General features: G+C 39.1%; 1 protein-coding gene across 4 annotated transcripts in view; it reads right to left on the bottom strand.

The window, feature by feature from the left end:
* pbx1b (pre-B-cell leukemia homeobox 1b) overlaps positions 1-18,115 on the bottom strand; it is a 94,082-nt gene that overhangs the window by 18,263 nt on the left and 57,704 nt on the right. For all 4 annotated transcript variants that reach the window (XM_037534921.1, XM_017724702.2, XM_037534920.1 and 1 more), the window contains exons 3-4: positions 3,479-3,723; positions 166-356 (exon numbers count right to left, since the gene is read on the bottom strand). In XM_037534921.1, the coding sequence (XP_037390818.1) occupies positions 166-356; positions 3,479-3,723 (436 nt within the window). The remainder of the gene's footprint in view (positions 1-165; positions 357-3,478; positions 3,724-18,115) is intronic.

Genomic DNA, 18,115 nt, shown 5'->3' on the forward strand with positions numbered 1-18,115 from the left:
TCTCAATGAATGCAACTTCACATTCTGTACATTTTGTTGCAGCACAGTATGACTGTGAAGTCTAACAAGTGTGGACAGTCACTACACACACACACACACACACACACACACACACACACACACACACACACACACACACACACACACACACACACACAGACAAACCTGGCATCAAGGAAGCGAGAGCGGAGGATCATGACTGCCTCACAGGTGCTTTGTTTGAGCTGCATCTGGATAGAGCTGAATTTGCGGTGGATGATACTGACCATGCGTTCAATCTCTTTGGGTGAAATGGGCCGCGTGCGGGACTGTTCCCGCAGCAGGTTCATCACGTGAGTGGTGAACTCATTACAGGCCTACAGAGACAGAAAGAAAAGAAAAAAAGTAAAGTCAAAAAAAGTAATGTCAAAAAAAGTAAGCAGGTACAATTGACGAACATTAGATTGTGCGGAATTGTCCACAGACAGTCCACGTTTGCACTGGAATTTAATAAGTGATTTCATTTATTACGATTGAAGGGCAATCCTGGATTGTCACCCACTGTGTTGTACTGTTTGATCTCTGAAGACCTTCACGTGATAATGTAACGGCTGGATTTGATCAGGCTGTTTTGCGTTTAGTCATCTTTAGGAGTGAGATGGCCAATGTTAGAGAATCTATCTGAAAGAGATTTTATGTCTGGCAGTTATGTGGGATATACTGGTATGTCAGATTTAGAGCAGCAAATTAAATGACACATCTGTAGGTATTCCTTCACGCCATCATTAAAAATACCTAATGCGTTTTCAAGAGATGAAGCTTGAAAGCAGCAACAAAGTCTGGAGAAACATCTACCCCTAAATGGTACTGTAAATCGGAAATTTTGCTCTGTGTATATATGTTTGTACATTATAACAGAGCAAATCCGGGCACATTTTGACAACACAGAAGGTGAACAAGTTACAGGTCTTGAAAGAAACCTTGGGTCATGGGCTGTAAACAGTAATTCACTTTTTACCTCAGTATGTGCTACAGCATATCTTAAACAAAACTTAATCGCCATTTTTATTTTAAATACTTGACTGTGTGTCTGTAGCTAGCAGTGGCAAGCCATGACTACTGAAGCTAGGCTTTCAATTTGGGCCATAAATGTCAACACTCTGACAAGAAATGAGTAAAACCTCTGCTATAGGATTCTAGTTTATTAGCACTACACAAAAGGTGACTGGCAAGAACACTTTGTAATGAGGCTTAGGTTAGCTTCTTACTCAAATTTTACATTCAGTCTTAATCAGTGCAGCTATTACATCCGGGCACATTTAGTCACCAGACTGTAAGTGCAACACTGTTTATGGTCGGATTGAAAATATTTCGGTAACAGAATTTAACTGCTGCACTATTTAATCTGGGATGGTAATTTCAAAAAAGGCAGTTCTAGATTAATCTGTAATGACAGATATCTGCAGCTTCTAAAAGACATTCTGTGTTCCATGTTCTTCCATGCACATATTTTACCTTGTAACAGTTTCACAGTGACTCTTTCAGTCGAGCGCTCTGGTATAGAGCTGCCAACACTGTTTTCCATTTCTAACTACCCCACTGATTAGGCAGCAGCTTGTCTGCCTGGTCAGTGACGTGTCAAGGTCTTCGGTAGGCTTACAGTGACTTTTTTTCCCTCACAAAATTGGTCCCACCCATTGGAAATCAAAACATGATTGGCTGATTACTTATATATATATATTCCTAATCATAAAGACTACACAGGCCTACAACAAGTTTAAAAACCTTTACAAATAATTTTATTGATAATGAAAAAGAGATATGGTAACTCAAACTATTTTCACTCTCCTGTGCTGGTCTCATTTAAATAATTGAGCAGCACCAGTGTTGGCCATGTGGAACTATTTCTGGGTTTCTACATGGAGCACTAGAAATGCGGTTTACAATTTCATTAAGTTATTCTTAATGCTGAATATCAAGAGAGGATACAGCTCAGCTATGTTTGATACCACTTGAAAACATGTCATCCGGCTCAATATGTAGAATAAAGCAAAAAAAAGAAGTAAAAAGCACATCAATGCCATCTGTAGCCACAGTTTTTCATATGCCAAAACAAATTCCAGTGAAAGTGCTAAATATAACTAAAATAATAAAATTGTATGGGTGGGGCGGTACATTTCATGGCATATACTGTAATAATAGCATACATACATAAACTACTCATATTCATTGTTAGTGTTTGGTTTTCGGTGTCCAGAATTACATTTTCAGATTTGTGAAGGATTTTTATTTTTCAGTGCACTAGAGAAGGCCAGAATTGTCCTTCAGAGGTCTCCTTTAGATACTGTATCGGCTTATTTCTGCAGGTTGCTTTTCATGAACCCATTAGGCTTAACTATATGGAGTGACTTGAGTAGTTAATCCACTTGCACTGTTGCAAGCTCAATTTAAAAATGGCTTTATTGGCACAAGAGCTTTGCTTGTTCACACAGTGTGCAGAGAGCAAAACAAATGACAAATTATTGACGTTGTCAAGAAATGGAGAGCAAGAGAGGAAGGACGACTTGGGACCGCGGTGCAGGAAGGCCAGTGTTTGAAGTATAGTGTTTGTGTATGCATTGAGTAGGACTGTCTGCTGTCCCTGTGTGTGACAGGTATGAATTCCTTCTTCTGAACAGACACAGAGGACACCTGGCCCCTTCCCAGCATGCACTTCAGTATGCCAGAAATTCCTTGACTGTCCCGTTCATCAATTTGGAGTTTCACTGCTGTACTAAGAAAGAGTCCACTATTCAGCTTCCCAGTTACACCACAGCTCTGACTAATGATGGGAAAAATAATCACGATTTTCTCAAGAAAGACGATTAATCAATCCACAAAATGTCATTTAATTTTTCTGTTTCCCTTCTGCAGAGAAGACCGTTTTTGTGTATATATAACATAAAAGGTCCAACATTGTAGTAAACATACTCTGTACGAACACAGTTTGATTCAACAACCAAACTGGCAAACTACTAAGAGGCTAATGGGCTAATCCAATAATATTCAGAGTTTAATAATATAGGTCTAGTTAAAAACCAGGTCCATTATAGTGATTCACATCTTAAACATGTTGCCTGTATGTCTGTCATATGCTACAACATGCTAAGGCTGCTATAGCTAGTGTTAAGACCAGTCTGGGAAAGTCAAGGTACAGCAGCATTATAACACAAAAAATCCCATTTTAAAGTGCTAAGAAAAATTAACAATAGCATAGCAGTGTTATAAAAAGGCACTGTATGAAGTAAATATTTATACATTAAATACAGCTTTATAGGTGCATGTTTCTGATTTTACGACAGAAAAATACAAACTTTATGAAATCACTAATATCCCACACTTTATGCTTGGACATCTATTTATGTGTGGTACCTTAATTAAGAGAAAAATGAACTAAGGAACTACTGTTTTTAATGTCAGTGTGCCAGAGTTATCTAAACGGCTGACTTTCATTGCTCACCTGTTCGTATTTCTCCAGCTCAGTGTGATAGATCTGGCGGATCTGAGAGAGTTTAGCTCTGTAATCAGAGTGTTCAGCAGAGTTATCGGCCCCAGCTCCACCTGAAGCTGCAGCCGCAGCTGCTGCCGCCGCTGACCCCCCACCTTTCTCTGGTCCAGACACACCCTCTGCCAGCAGCATGTTGTCCAGTCGCATCAGCTGGGGATCGGGAGGCTCCTCCTCTTGTGCACCACGGATACTTAGCACTGAAATAAGGAGGAGATGGTAAGGGTGAACGATATAAACTAAAATAAAACTTGATACTTGAAAGCATTTACACAATATTTATCAAAATATGTAGTGATTATGAAGTTGGCCAACAAGCTGCAACATGCAGCTTAACCAGAAAAACAATGAATAAAAAGGTCCATCCATCCATCCATCCATCCATCCATTTTGTAAGCCGCTTCTCCAACAGGGTCACTTCTCCAGGGGTGTTGGAGCCTATCCCAGCAGTCTTCGGGCGGAAGGCAGGATACAACCTGGACAGGTCGCCAGTCCATCGCAGGGCAGACAGACAGACACAGACAGTCACTCACACCTAGGGGCATTTTAGCTTGTCCAATTGGCCTGACTGCATGTCTTTGGACTGTGGGAGGAAATCGGAGAACCCGGAGGAAACCCACGCAGACACGGGGAGAACATGCAAACGCCACCGTGCCGCCCAAATAAAAAGGTCTTGATAAATAAATGCTGGAAAACAATGAAAACTATGTACTCAGAACATGATGACATTGTGGCTCTAACTTTACTGGTTCATGATCAATCTCTACATATTTGATTAACTGTTCCTGTGCTGGAAAAAAGTCAACTTTGCCAGGTGACTATGATACAGCTCCATGGTGACTGTTTCTTGAACTGTCCTTTGAACAGTGATGACCTGTAACTGTAAATCTGCAGCTTTGCTGTAGTTTTACATTGCACCATTAGAGGTCTCTCATCACTTTCTCTCTCTCTCTCTTATATACAATGGCTGAGGTGGACTGCCATCTTCAGTACACATACACATGCACTCAGTCACTCACTCTCTCAGTGGCCTGTCGCTTTCATCTAAGCTACAGTATCTCCATCCATTTCAGTTAGCTGCCTCCATTCTCATCCCTTACAAAGTCAATCTAGTGCAAGTCAAAAGGTTGACAATCATTTACCCTCACAAGTTTTGACACTTTGGCAAAAATATGACTTTGAGACTGGAGCACTAAGCGAGTCGACAGAGCTCGAGCAGTCTTGGGCATTAACACCCATTATGCGTGCCATTGTCTGGCACTGAAAAGGGAGAGCACTTCATTAATACAGAGACAAAGACGAGTGCTTGGTGCATTAAACCCAGACTGCAGGCTGGGGTTTCGGACGCCATGGCGTGGGGTCAGTTTGGTGAGAAAAAGTCCTGCTGTACGGCCAGGGGTGCTTGGGGGTCCTTTATGCAAATGCAGAGACTGCTGGCGAGTGGGAGAGGTCATAAGGTCACAGATCAGGCCCAGCGTGGGGTCTGAGCCTCACGGGAGAAATGAGCTGCATACACGTCCTTTTCTATACACACAGATTCTTCCAACCTGTTAAGGTAACTAGGGCAGAGTCAGGGGTTGGGGCTACACTTCTTCCTTCACTTCAAAAAATATGTTGTGAATTCTAGAATTATTATCAATGTTTTGCGATAGATTAAGTTCACTTAGGTGACAGACACAGGATTGGCCTAGAAGAATGGGTCTGTAAGCCTGGTCTAGAAAGGATTTTCAATTATAACCTCTTTGGCATTTCAATATAGTGTATATATACACAGCTATATTGAGTATATATATATATATATATATATATATATATATATATATACACACGTGTGTGTGTGTGTCTGTGTGTATTAAATCACCAATGGCTTCTACGGGTAAAAAGGAGAAAAAAAACACAAAGTTAACTCCACAAATGTTACAAAGGCCCTAATAACCTTTTTAAAGAACTCCTAAAAGAGCAAGAGTTTCCACTTCGGAGCGTACAAATCGATCCAGCTTGTGAGCACAGAGACACGAGCAGGACATGAAACAGTGTGCCTGTGGTTAACACCTCATAAATACCACACTGTGTGAAAGCATGAGCCAATCCAAAACAAACCAGAAGAACAAGAGAAACAACAGAGACACGATTCTAAATGTGAGTAATAATATAGCTTTGCTGGCAATCACGTAGACCTACACTTTATTCACGAAAGCAGACCACGCCTCGGTAAATAGATGAAGAGTGGATGGGAACGAATTTTGGGCTAGAGTTCGGTACGGCTTCTGCGGATCGTGACAAGGCCGACCCTCCATTAAGGATCAACTGCATGCGTGGATAAGGTTGAGGAGAAAGGGGAGGAGGTGGGGTGCGAAATTTGTCACGAGTAGGAGGAGTTAAGAACTGGTATTTATAGGAAGCTAGAATTAAGTAGGAGTTTAGGCGTGATCTTTCCTTAAACTTCAGTTATGTCATAACTCCATTAAAAATTAGGGCTTGTTAAGGCACTTGTTAACAGCTTTAGCAATACTGACTTTTTCAATACTGATAGTGTAGAAGGCTGCGATATGCAAATCTCTGTCCAATCGCAACTTTGTTTTATTGTGGACGGTGAGCATCCTGACCAATCAAAGTTACACTGTGAGTGTTTTAATGAATCAAGATGTTCATCTAGTCCAATAATTCTCAAAATAATGCAAGCCAACCTTTAACCATGCCCCATTACTGATTCACCAATGTCTTTAATATTTTGCAAGACTTTCACCAGTGTAACATGTAACAGTTGTAATAAAATAGCTATTTTTCAAGGAAAAGCGTCTACTAGCCGTTCCACTATTCAATATTAAGAAGCCTCAATACAGAACCCAAAACAAGTGTTTGAAGCAAATGCCTACAGAGTATGTTTCTCATACTTTACATTACATTAAGCAGAAAAGAAGGTTGCGAGCATGAGGCCTTCAACAGAAACTTAAGGCTGATAGAATTCTTCCCAACCTTATAAAACGTCTAGACTGTCAAGCAAAAATGGAACATAAAAATTCCCCCCGTTCACGCAACGATTCAATCCGCATCTGCCAAGTCTCCGCTCCACTCAGTGTTCGGCCGTGTTTATTTTACTTGGCTGGAATCCCCCTCCACCATCAGCTTCTTAAAAGAGAAAAGCTGTTTGCCCAGTGCGGGCCAGAAGACCACAAAATGCAACCCAATACACTCGCTAAAAACAACAAAAAAAAAACAAAACAGAGGACAGGATCAAAAGAACAAATCAAAGACTTGATTCTCGCTGATGTACGGTGGATTGTCTCAGAGAGGTAGAGAATTTATGAGGTCATATGCAGCCATGTTTCTGGCATCATAAAAACACTTCTTAGATTTACAGGAGGTCAGTTCTTTTAAAACTAAATCCAGCTTGCAAAGAACTTGCTGGGCGACTGAGCTGAACTCAGTCAGGTTCAATATCACTCCACATGGTGGTATTTGCCTCTATCAGTGAGAATACCTCTCTAAGCAGCTCTGTTGTTTATACCTGACTCAACTCAATTTATTCCAGGTGCAGCTGGAACAAAGTAGCAAACCATTTACAATATATACTATCAAAATTTACCCCATGTAAGTGTCTAGAACATCATCCTATTGTCAAGATAGTTCAAATCTTGACCATGCAAATACTGTGAATCAAACTGAATTAAGTACATCTCTACACCTTTAATAACCATAAAAAACATTCTAGATGGAATTTAAATACTGTTCATTCAGAAATTAATTTGCCATTTGAATAGCAAAAATCCTGAAAATGTCTATCTGTAAAGACTACATTACATAACTAAAGCAGGTTAGCCTACATAGTTACATAGTGTATTACAAGTAGTCTTATACAAAAGTGCAGTCAAAAAGCTGGAGCAGGGCTTGTACTGGAGTGGAGCTGCAGGACAGCATCTGTCAGCCACCAACAAAACGACAGAGAGCAGGTCATTCGAGCTCTGCTGTCATCCCTCATTGACAACTGATTGGTACACAGCACTGTCGTTAGGCTGAACAGTAAGAGTACAGCTGCTGCCAAAGCTCCATTTGTCCACCAGCCTTCATTTCACATTTCAACTGACCATGCAAAGTCATATTCATTCAGGCCACTGTGTGAATGGGTTTAACATCTCCCTCAACTTCACAATTACAAAACAGTGCCAATTCTGCCCTTTGCTTAAACTGATGTACTAAGATTATGAAGCGCTGAAGGCTAAAATGTATCTTATAGGAATATATATATATATAAAAAACTCAGCAGTTTTTTTTTTTAATTGTGCACTGGAGCTACAGGCTGCTTTAGTTAACAAGCAGTGACAGCTTTTACCCCACCAATTAGCACTGAGCAAACGGCATGCCTACATCTTCATACGGCTGCTTCAAGTCGTGTTGGTAAGTATTAGACCTCCTTAACTGGTTTCTGATTTCAGAACCTGTTTTCTATAAAAATGGAGGGATCAATATGACAAATTAAGATATCATTAAGGAAGTCCAGTATTTTCTTTACTGTAGAACCAGCTTAAGAAACCAAACAGAGGACCATATGCTGTACAACTGTTTGTACATGTGACCTCCCAACCATGTCTAACCAAGACAAATGATGATTTATTTATCTCTCTCTTAACCTAACGCACATAATTAAAACCACAGAATGGATTATCTTAAATAAATACAATTAAGCACAAATGAGGGGGAGAGAAAGAATGAGCAAGCGAGTGAGAGAAAGAGAGAGAGAGAGAGAGAGAGAGAGAGAGAGAGAGAGAGAGAGAGAGAGAGCAAGAAAGCGAGAGAGGGGGAGAAAGAGAAAAAGAGAGAAAGAGGGTAGGGGGTATTCTGCATCTATAAAACTGGCTTTTGCTGAAGGTCATAATTATACGATTCAGTGAGGGCCACTTTACTCTGTAATGGCAGGCTAATTGATTCCTCCTAATGTTATCCAGCCAGGCTTCCACATTTTCTCTCCAACACAACAACACAGAGGAGATTATGATGTTGATCCATTCATTTCTCCTCCCCTTCTCACTTCTGGCATCATGGTTCTGGTATGTAACTGTAGAAAACTGTGTTGTCTACAGAAAACTGTAATATGCTAATGAGCACTAAGAAGAGAACCACTGTTTTATTATGGTCTGTAAGAAACGTTCCAGCTGAATTTCTGTGGCAGTCTGGATGAATATCATTGTCATAGTACTCGTGTGTGCATATACACACACACACACACACACACACACACACACACACACATATATATATATATATATATATATATATATATATATATATATATATTTTTTTTTTTTTTTTTTTTTTTTTTTTTTTTTTGGGGCAGTCGTGGGCTGGAGGTTAGGGATCTGCCCCTGTAACCAGAAGGTTGCCGGTTTGATCCCCAGGACCGACAGTCCATGACTGAGGTGTCCTTCAGCAAGACACCTAACCCCCAACTGCTCCCCGGGCGCTGTGGATAGGGCTGCCCACCGCTCTGGGCAAGTGTGCTCACTGCCCCCTAGTGTGTGTGTCTATTCACTAGTGTGTAAGTGGTGTTTCACTTCATGGATGGGTTAAATGCGGAGGTGGAATTTCCCCGGTTGTGGGATCAAAAAAAAAGTATCACTTATATATATATATATATATAAATACACACACACACACACACACACACACACACACACATTATATTTCCAAGTATTCGCTCGTGTGCCTTCACACTTGAGTGACTTCTTCTTAATCCATAAGGTTTAATATGACGTTGACCCACCGTTTGTAGCTATAACACCATCAACTCTTCTGGGAAGGCTTTCCACAAGGATTAGGAGTGTGTTTATGGGAATTGACCATTCTTCCAGAACCGCATTTGTGAAGTCAGGCACTGATGGTGGACGAGAAGGCCTGGCTTGCAGTCTCCGCTCTAATTCATCCCAAATTCTATCATTCTATCGGGTTGAGGTCAGGACTGTGCAGGCCAGTCAAGTTCTTCCACACCAAACTCGATCATCCGTGTCTTTATGGACCTGCTTTGTGCTCTAGTGCGCAGTCATGTTGGAACAGGAAGGGGCCGTCCCTGAACTGTTCCCACAAAGTTGGGAGCAAGAAATTGTCCAAAACCTCTTGGTGCTGAAACATTAAGATTTCCTTTCACTGGAACTAAGGAGCTGAGCCCAACTCCTGAAAAACAACCCCACACCATGATCCCCCCTCCACCAAACTTTACATTTAGTACACTAGTACATTCAGTTCAGCTACTTCCCTGAAACTGAATGTATATCAGTTAATCAGAAGAGTCTACCGTTTTTACCACCATGCCATATTTATCATCATAACACTGTAATCTGCAAAGCTACTGTATTTAGGGTTACTATGCCAGGACCATGTCCAAAAAGCTGGAACTGTAGTTTTTTATTTTTAATATACTCTTGACCTGACGATCCATTGGACAGAATTCTAAAAGAACCAAACCAAAGCAAAAGGGAGTCTGTGACATTTGTTCAACCTCTGAGCATCTGGCCTTTTACAAATCAAATCAATATTTAATAAAAACCCGGGGCAACAGGCTTAGCGGACGATGGATTTTTTCGCTGTCTGCTCGTTTATCGGAGGCTATTCATTTAATTTCCGAGAAACGGCTCCGGAAGCTTCTGAGGAACATGCAAGGAATGGAGGGCACATGCAGGATTTATGAACAATTTTTTTTCCTGAGATGATGACTACGTTCCAAAATCCTCGTTGATACCCCACCCCCTACTCCAAACCCCATGTGTTAGTGTGCACGGCTGAATGTGCAGCACTCAGAGCCTTCTGCATTTTCCATTAACTAAACATCCAACATGGCTGCCAGTCTCATGGCAGGCTTCCCCTAGATCCTGAAATATTAATTGAAGTGCTATAAACGGAGCCGGCCATCACTACAGCTTAACATTCCTTTTGCAGCCAGCTTTAATTGAACAAGCACAAGAAGCAAATGCCACTAGTGTCTCTTTGTGACTGAACCGTGTCCAAGAGAAGAAAAGGGAAGCCAAATGTACATACACACACACACACACACACACACACACACGCACACACACACACACACACACAGCTTCAATATCACCCACATTCACACTGCTGCACTCACTGTAGTCTCATAACACTCACAGTGAGTAGCCTCGTAAAGCTTAATCAGTATTGCCACTGTGTTAAAGATTTCGCACTGAGCAAATATTAGCATTCATTTCAAAGTGCCAGGGACAGACGCAGTGAGAACATAGCCGAGTTATCAGGCAAGAATTGGAAAGTGCCAGAAAAAAGTAAGCAATTCAGCAAATGGCCATAAACACAGCTACTTTTCTCTGTTGGTTTTATTGAGCAAGAATGAAAAGGCATTAGAAGCTTATCCTGACTCCAAAATGTCTTTTTGTCTATTTCTCTAATCATTCTTTTTCCAACGTTTATTTATAATAATAGTACATATATACACGCCTACATATATTCTGACATATATACATACACATTTATTCTAAATTTGAAGCCTGTAACATGTTCCAAAAAAAGCAGAGACAGAGGCATTTTTACCACTGTGTTGCGTCGCCATTTCTTTTACCAAAGTTTAGTATTCATTTGGGAACTGAGAAAACCAATCGTCAGTCCTCATTCTTCCCTGTCCCTGAAAAAAGGCACAGTCTAGATGGCAGCATGTTATTCCAAAATACGTATGTACTCCTCAGCATTAAGGGTGCGTTTACACTCGTTGTTTGGTATCTCCTGGTTCAGACCAAAGCAGAAAATAACACACTGATGTGTTTTAGTTCTGGTTCGCTGACATATGTGTAACAGTCATACAGGTAAAACCAGTCATAAAATTGACTGGCTAGATTTTATTATGTAAACTCATGGTGATAATGTACACCAAATGTTCTGAATTATGCTCTGTTTTATTTTAGCTCATTGGATTTATTTATGTCTTGCTTTATCAGTCTTGTAATAGCAATAAGTTATGAGACTGTGCATTTTTTTTGCATGACACAAAGCATGGTGAAATTCCTTTAATACACACATGATATAATTTAGGGGTGCAGTCAAATGTGCACATTGAGTATATTAGGACTTCAAACATGCCACAGTCTGGTTTTAAAACTGAAATCTGTTCTAAAAGGACTAATTAAGAGCTTATGAAGAGACGAAAAAAAAAACACGAATCAAAACAGCATCAGAAACTTGTCCTTTCTTCATACCAAAGAAATTATACAAAGAGAAGACAACGGCTCACTCTGTGATTGTTGTGGTTAGCCTTCTTTGTTCTATATTGTGTTCCTATTTTAAATTAACTGCACTAGATTTTGAAACAATCTGAGACCGACCTGCTCAGAGGATCTTGTTCTGCTTATATGGTTCACACTAGATTTTGGATGAAAGCTTTCTCAGTTGCTCTAACAGAGCAATCACACCAGTGTTAATTTTTAATGTAACGAAACCTGTCTGAACACGCCACAATTGTGTCTTCACAGATCTGCATATTATCCATGCCACTAGCACTAACACACCCCACATCATGACAGATGATGACTTCAGAACTTTGTGTTGGTAACAATAAAGATGGTCCTTTTCCTCTTTGACCCAGAGAACATGAGATTCATTATTTCCAAAAACAGATTTTCATGAATGCTCCTTTATACTCAATCATGACAGCATCACCTATTACCTACTCACTTGTTTATCTGTGGAAAATTCCAAAACTTTGTTGCAGGTATCAAAGTTGGAATGTATATATTTACAAAATAAAATTGATTAGGTCAAATATTAAATGTCTTATTTGTGCTGTTATTAATATCAGTAAAGAGTTTATAAACCACTGCATTCTGTTTTTATTTGCATTTTACTTACTGTCCCAACTTTTTTGGAACTGGGTTTGTATAAACATAAAAATTTGTGATACATCAAGACATTTGACTTTTTACCACCTCAAAATGTGTCACATCAGTGATAAATGACTGCATCGCTAGACAAATCTATACCTTAATGTGGAATTAGTCTCCAGTAGTGCTGGCCAATATCATCTATAGCAGTACTGGTGTCAGACAAACTGAATGTCAGTTAATGAGATAATAAAGGTTACATCCACCATAACATTTTATTATATAAAATAGCAATGTAGCTATTGCCACAACAAAAACACCTTTGGTGGAATTGTAAAAAAAAACAATACAAACATTTTTTAGCAGCACTCATGAAGCATGAGTTTATCAACTTTATAAACCCAAACTTAAATATCATCTGACTTTATGATACATTCGGAAAATGTAATGATTTTGAATTTTATCAACATCACTTAGCGCTAGTCTCCATCTAATAATCTTAAACTGAGCGCAAAATGTTCACCAGTGCACGTATCTTATCCTATTAGATTAGTGCTGGACAGCACAAGTTCTGTCAAAAGCTGTAACAACATGTAATCCCTTCCGAATCCCCCTGCTCACATTGACAAGGACGGTTGGCATGGTGAGTCGTCATGGCAATGTATCAGTGGGGAGATGGTGATGTTTAACGGAGCCACATTCTGAAGTACTGGATCAAGTTGAGGTTTCTTGTTAATTGCACTTTGGAAACCCAGGTAAATGAATACGGTTAGATGTGAAATACAGTGAAATACAAGCACTGCTTCCCATTGTTCATTATAAAAAGAGGAAAAAACAGGACTGGACAGATGGCTCCTGTCGTGTCATAGATTCTTTACTTCTCTAGGATAGACCACTTACTTTATAAGCTGCTATTGCTATGTACATTGTAAGCACGTAAACAAGAAATATCATCAGTGTCACATCATTAAGGCCTAAATGTGTTGACTACCAAAAGACAGTAAGTTACTAGAAATAATCTTTTATTAATGACAATATTCCCTCCAGCTTCTATACTTCTCAGTGCATTTTTTTTCAGAACAGAACTCAATATCCAACACTGATTTCACCAGTACATTGAAGAGGCAGCAACACCAATTTAACACCCAACTCTTGTGCAATACTTAAGAGTGCAAAGGCCAGAAAAATTACATATTTATTGAACTGCATTGTCCACATGCACATATAGAGTAATTATATTTAGTTTCAGAGTTTCAGAGTCATACGGACTCATAGTAAGTGTTATATTTTTTCAAAATATATGGAATAATATTATATGGTTTCTTGTGTCTATATATCTATACTACACATTTTATATAGTAAACAAAATTAACCTGGACTTCATACCACATTCTTTTCTATAAAAATGCAAAATGACAAAAACAAACAAGCAAACAAAAAACCCATAAAACTGACTCTACTACATTTTTTTCATAGCATTGATAAACACCAGAAATCAGGCCGGAGTTGTGCTCCATTTGCATAATTAACCCTTTCTGGTTGGCCCGTAGTTGAGCTGTCCGCTTTGATTTAGCTCAACAGCTTTGGCCCTGTTTGTTTGCATTGCTGATTCAGTAGGCACACTTCAGTGTGGCTTCAGCAGTTGATAAATCAGGAAGGGTCGGGCACGGGTTTGCGTGTGCGTATGTGTGCGTGTATGTGTGTGGTGGTGGTCCTGTCAGGACTCAGGCGCCAGAGTTGAAGCGACAGCTACATGCTAATTCAACAGCAGCATAATTCATTATACAGTCACGGGTGTAGTGGAATGGAAAAGGAACCAACGCAGACCGAGAGGAGAACGACAGGCTTCTAACTGTTAAATCCAGGCCACCTCGCGCTACTAAGCTGCTGATGCTTCCCTGCTGTGATGCATGCTTAGGGCAGACAAGGAGTGATCAAAACAGTTTAAACCAGAAAAAAAGTCAGTCAGAAATACATACATTTTTACTAGGGGTGCACAATATATATATATATATATATATATATATATATAGCAGAAAGTGGCAATATGCAAATGATTAATCACAATGCTTGACAAATCATGTCCCAGATCAGTGTTTCTGAGGGTCTTTTGGTGAATCAATACACTTTTGTTAATAAAAATAAATAAAAAATATTAAAAAGCCTAGCATATGTAAATTAGGAATACACGAACATGAGAATTGTGGCCGATTGCCGATATCCAAATGCATGTACATATTTGCTGATACCAACATCAATAGAGTTATCAACATTTATAAAATGTAAAAACAGCAAGTGGACCACCTTGGAATAGCATTCCAGAGAAATATAACATTTATTCCTATAGGTTTACAAATTAGGGCTGAATACTTGTTTTATACTGAAACCGCAGTTTTAGGAATGCAATTTTTAAATTGCAATTGCTGCAACTGTCATTATCTTCCACCTTTTTCAATGCTGTTTTAGGTTTTAAATTGATCATTCTAACCTAATAACACAGACCTTGAATGAACTGGCTGGTACACTGTAGTCAGCATTCAAGCCTCAGGCACAAAAAATGGACACATTGGTCTTCTTGGAAAATGAGCTTAATTCAGAGAAAATTATTGTACTTAATGCAATTCCACTATTAGTTAGAAAAGCTTAATTAGATATTTTCCCCTAGCTGTGCAGTCCTATTGCAAATGCAATAAAAAACAGACACTTTAGCACCGTAACCAAGCTTCACCTAAACATTCTCTTCTTCCAGAGCACAAATAAATACACAGTTTGAAACATCGGTCAAATATAATCACATGTCCAATGGCGTTATATATTTTTTAAGAAAACATCTGCTGATGCAGATTTGATTCTGAGATCATCAGAAATCAGTAATATTAAGTATGTGTATCACATTAATGAATCATTATTTAGATTTTGAGTGTTTGTTTTTAGGAATCAAGGTATTATTACACCCAAGGCATTTTCAATACAACAGAAAATATTGTATTACAGTCACAAGGAGTATAATCGGAATTCCAGTATTTTGTCCACATCGCGCAGAACTAATTTTTAGTGGAAAAAACAAATGAAGAAAAACACACCCCCATTAGTAAATAAACAATGTGTTTACACATTATTACCCTGATATAAATCACAAATAAATAATGACCATGGGTTTATTTGTGGCCAGTACAAATGACCAATGAATAGAAACAAAAGTGGTCATCAAATAGGAACAATGGTGCATTAAAAAGACAGATTTATATATTAAATAGTAGCATTCAGGGCAATAATTAATCAATGAGAATAGGACATAATCACAAATTAAACAATTAATTGAAAGAATAAGCCCCAGTTTGTGTCAAAGGTGTGACAAGTAGCTAGAAAGCGAAGATGACAGGCACTGCATTAGCACTCCATGTCTGTCTGTGTGTGTGTGTGTGTGTGTGTGTGTGTGTGTGTGTGTGTGTGTGTAGCTTTCCATCCCGAACATGCTTGTCCCTTGAGTGCAGAACCAGCAGCTCCCAGAGCAATGGACCAGCACAAGCAGGCTTTTCTTCGTTAGACCACTCTAACCGCCCCAACTCCTCTAGAGCCGGCTCTAATAATGCTAATTACAATCATTAGAGGCCAGCCAGGCCCGAGGGCAGCTGGTAATGACATAGACCTGGCTGGAGGATGGAGAGAAAGAAAGCGAGAGCGAGAGAGAGTGAGAGAGATGTCCCAGAATAAAAGCTATTCATTAAGAAAATGGTGCTCCTCATTTCAAAAAGGACAATATATGCGGCCTCAGGCCAGCAAAATCTCCTGTCTCTCTGTCGCAGCCATAGGCTTAAATATTATGTGATCTATCTGCGCTCCAGCTAATCAGGACTTGTGTTCCACATGTATGAGTAATAATGCTGCTGAATAAGCCTGGAGGCTCCTTAACACACACTTGTGCTGAACAGTCAGGCTTTCCTAAATAATAAAACCTAAGCGCTAGAAGATTTTTATAAATTGAAACTGAGGTTATATATTTATTTTCTAACTCACAGGTTGTGCATTAATACATGAATAATAAGGCTGCAGTTTTAGTAGTAGAAGCTAAGTATCGCCAAAGTCTGACCACCTGGCATCTTCTGTAGCAATAAGCTGATAATGTTGTACATCCAAGCTGTGAACAAAGTAGTTGGACTTTTGTGGCATTCACTGCAAGTTTTAAATCAAAATGTGGCCTTTTTTTAAACAGATCATATCATTTTCTTTTCGCTCAAGTATTTGTTCAAAAGCCAGTTGGTTGAAGATGGTTATCGTTTCAGTAGTTTCTTTGCAGACTTCTGTAGATTACTATCCAGCATGCCTTTGTCCACATCTGAGTTCATGGTTCTATCAGAGTTCACAAGCTCACTGAGACTGCTGTAAGCATAACAGCATTCGACTCTGATGTTTCCACCTCTATGTTTTACAGTAGCCTTAATGCTGTATGGATGAAACTCTTCTTCAGGTTTTCTTTACAGTAAAAGTCTACCATCAGTTTGTTTTTTTAAACAAATATCAATCAGTTAAACATTTCCTGAAGTAACCTAAAGAAACTTAAAAGTTTACTAATGGTTAACGTATTAACACACATTTTCAGGCCCTGTATTTGTGTAGGCTTGATTGACACAAACTTTGTCACCAAGACAGTGTTAAGGTGCTGAGAACTTTAATAATTGATAATACTGTCTGATATAACTGTGCATGGTAAAATATTAAACAGTGCATCATGGCCGTCAGTTATCTTTAAAATGTTAATGTTTTAAAAGTTAAAACACACAAGGTCTTAAATACCAAATACGCAACAAATCATGAATAAATCATGCATAAATATCCAAGTTAACCTTAAAACAGGTGAACAGAACAGTCTCTCATAAAAAGACATTAAATTACATTATTTCATGTTTTATCATTAGGATCTCCACCGATATTGATAAACCAGTAGAATTTTTACATTCATTCATATATGTAACAAACAGGCAGCGCTGCAGAGCGTAATGTGAAATGTATCTGTGTTAAGAGTACTGTGCCTGTCTCTCTGGTGCCAGTGTCCACTGCCTCCCCCCGGGCCATGAATGGCTGTGTCGGTCAGGTCATTAAAAACTCCCCTCTGGCTCTTTGTTAAGGCCATTCCTTCAGGAGGGGTAGTGAGCGTGTCAGTCCCAAAGCAGGACACACAGCAGGGGTCACCAAAAATACAACACCCCCACACATGGGACTAGGGTAGAAGGGTTAGGGGGGCTGCAGTAGTCTCTTAGTATTGAGTAGCTTTTAGGGCTTTGTTCAAAATATCAACACAGGAATACATAATGGAAAAACACTTGCTCTGCATTAAAGTCTACAATATTCATAACTAAGAGACATATGTTAACATATATGCCTAAATATATGTCATAGCTGAGAAAAAAGACTAAACATAGTAGAACAGCTGCCCCAAGCTGACAATCGACTTTGTTTATGTAAATAAAGTTATAATCTGCCACAAATGGAGCATAAAATACTCCAATAAAAAAACTAACTATAGGACTTGTATGTCTAAGCATCATCCCCAAGATTTTGTACTAAGTCAAAAGTAAAAAAACAAAAAAAAGTGAGTTAAGCTATATTTGTTGAAACTGTATTGGGTCTGAAACTGTATAATCTAGAGTCCTTGTAGTTGAAATTTAATAATTTTGAGATTAGAGATTAATACTTAGAGATTAATAATATAATTTGCTAGTTTTGATTCCTGAAAGTTTTCAGAATTGCTGGATCTACAAGC

Source organism: Pygocentrus nattereri, chromosome 26 (genome assembly GCF_015220715.1).
Source record: "Pygocentrus nattereri isolate fPygNat1 chromosome 26, fPygNat1.pri, whole genome shotgun sequence".
NCBI classification, from domain to species: Eukaryota; Metazoa; Chordata; class Actinopteri; order Characiformes; family Serrasalmidae; genus Pygocentrus; species Pygocentrus nattereri.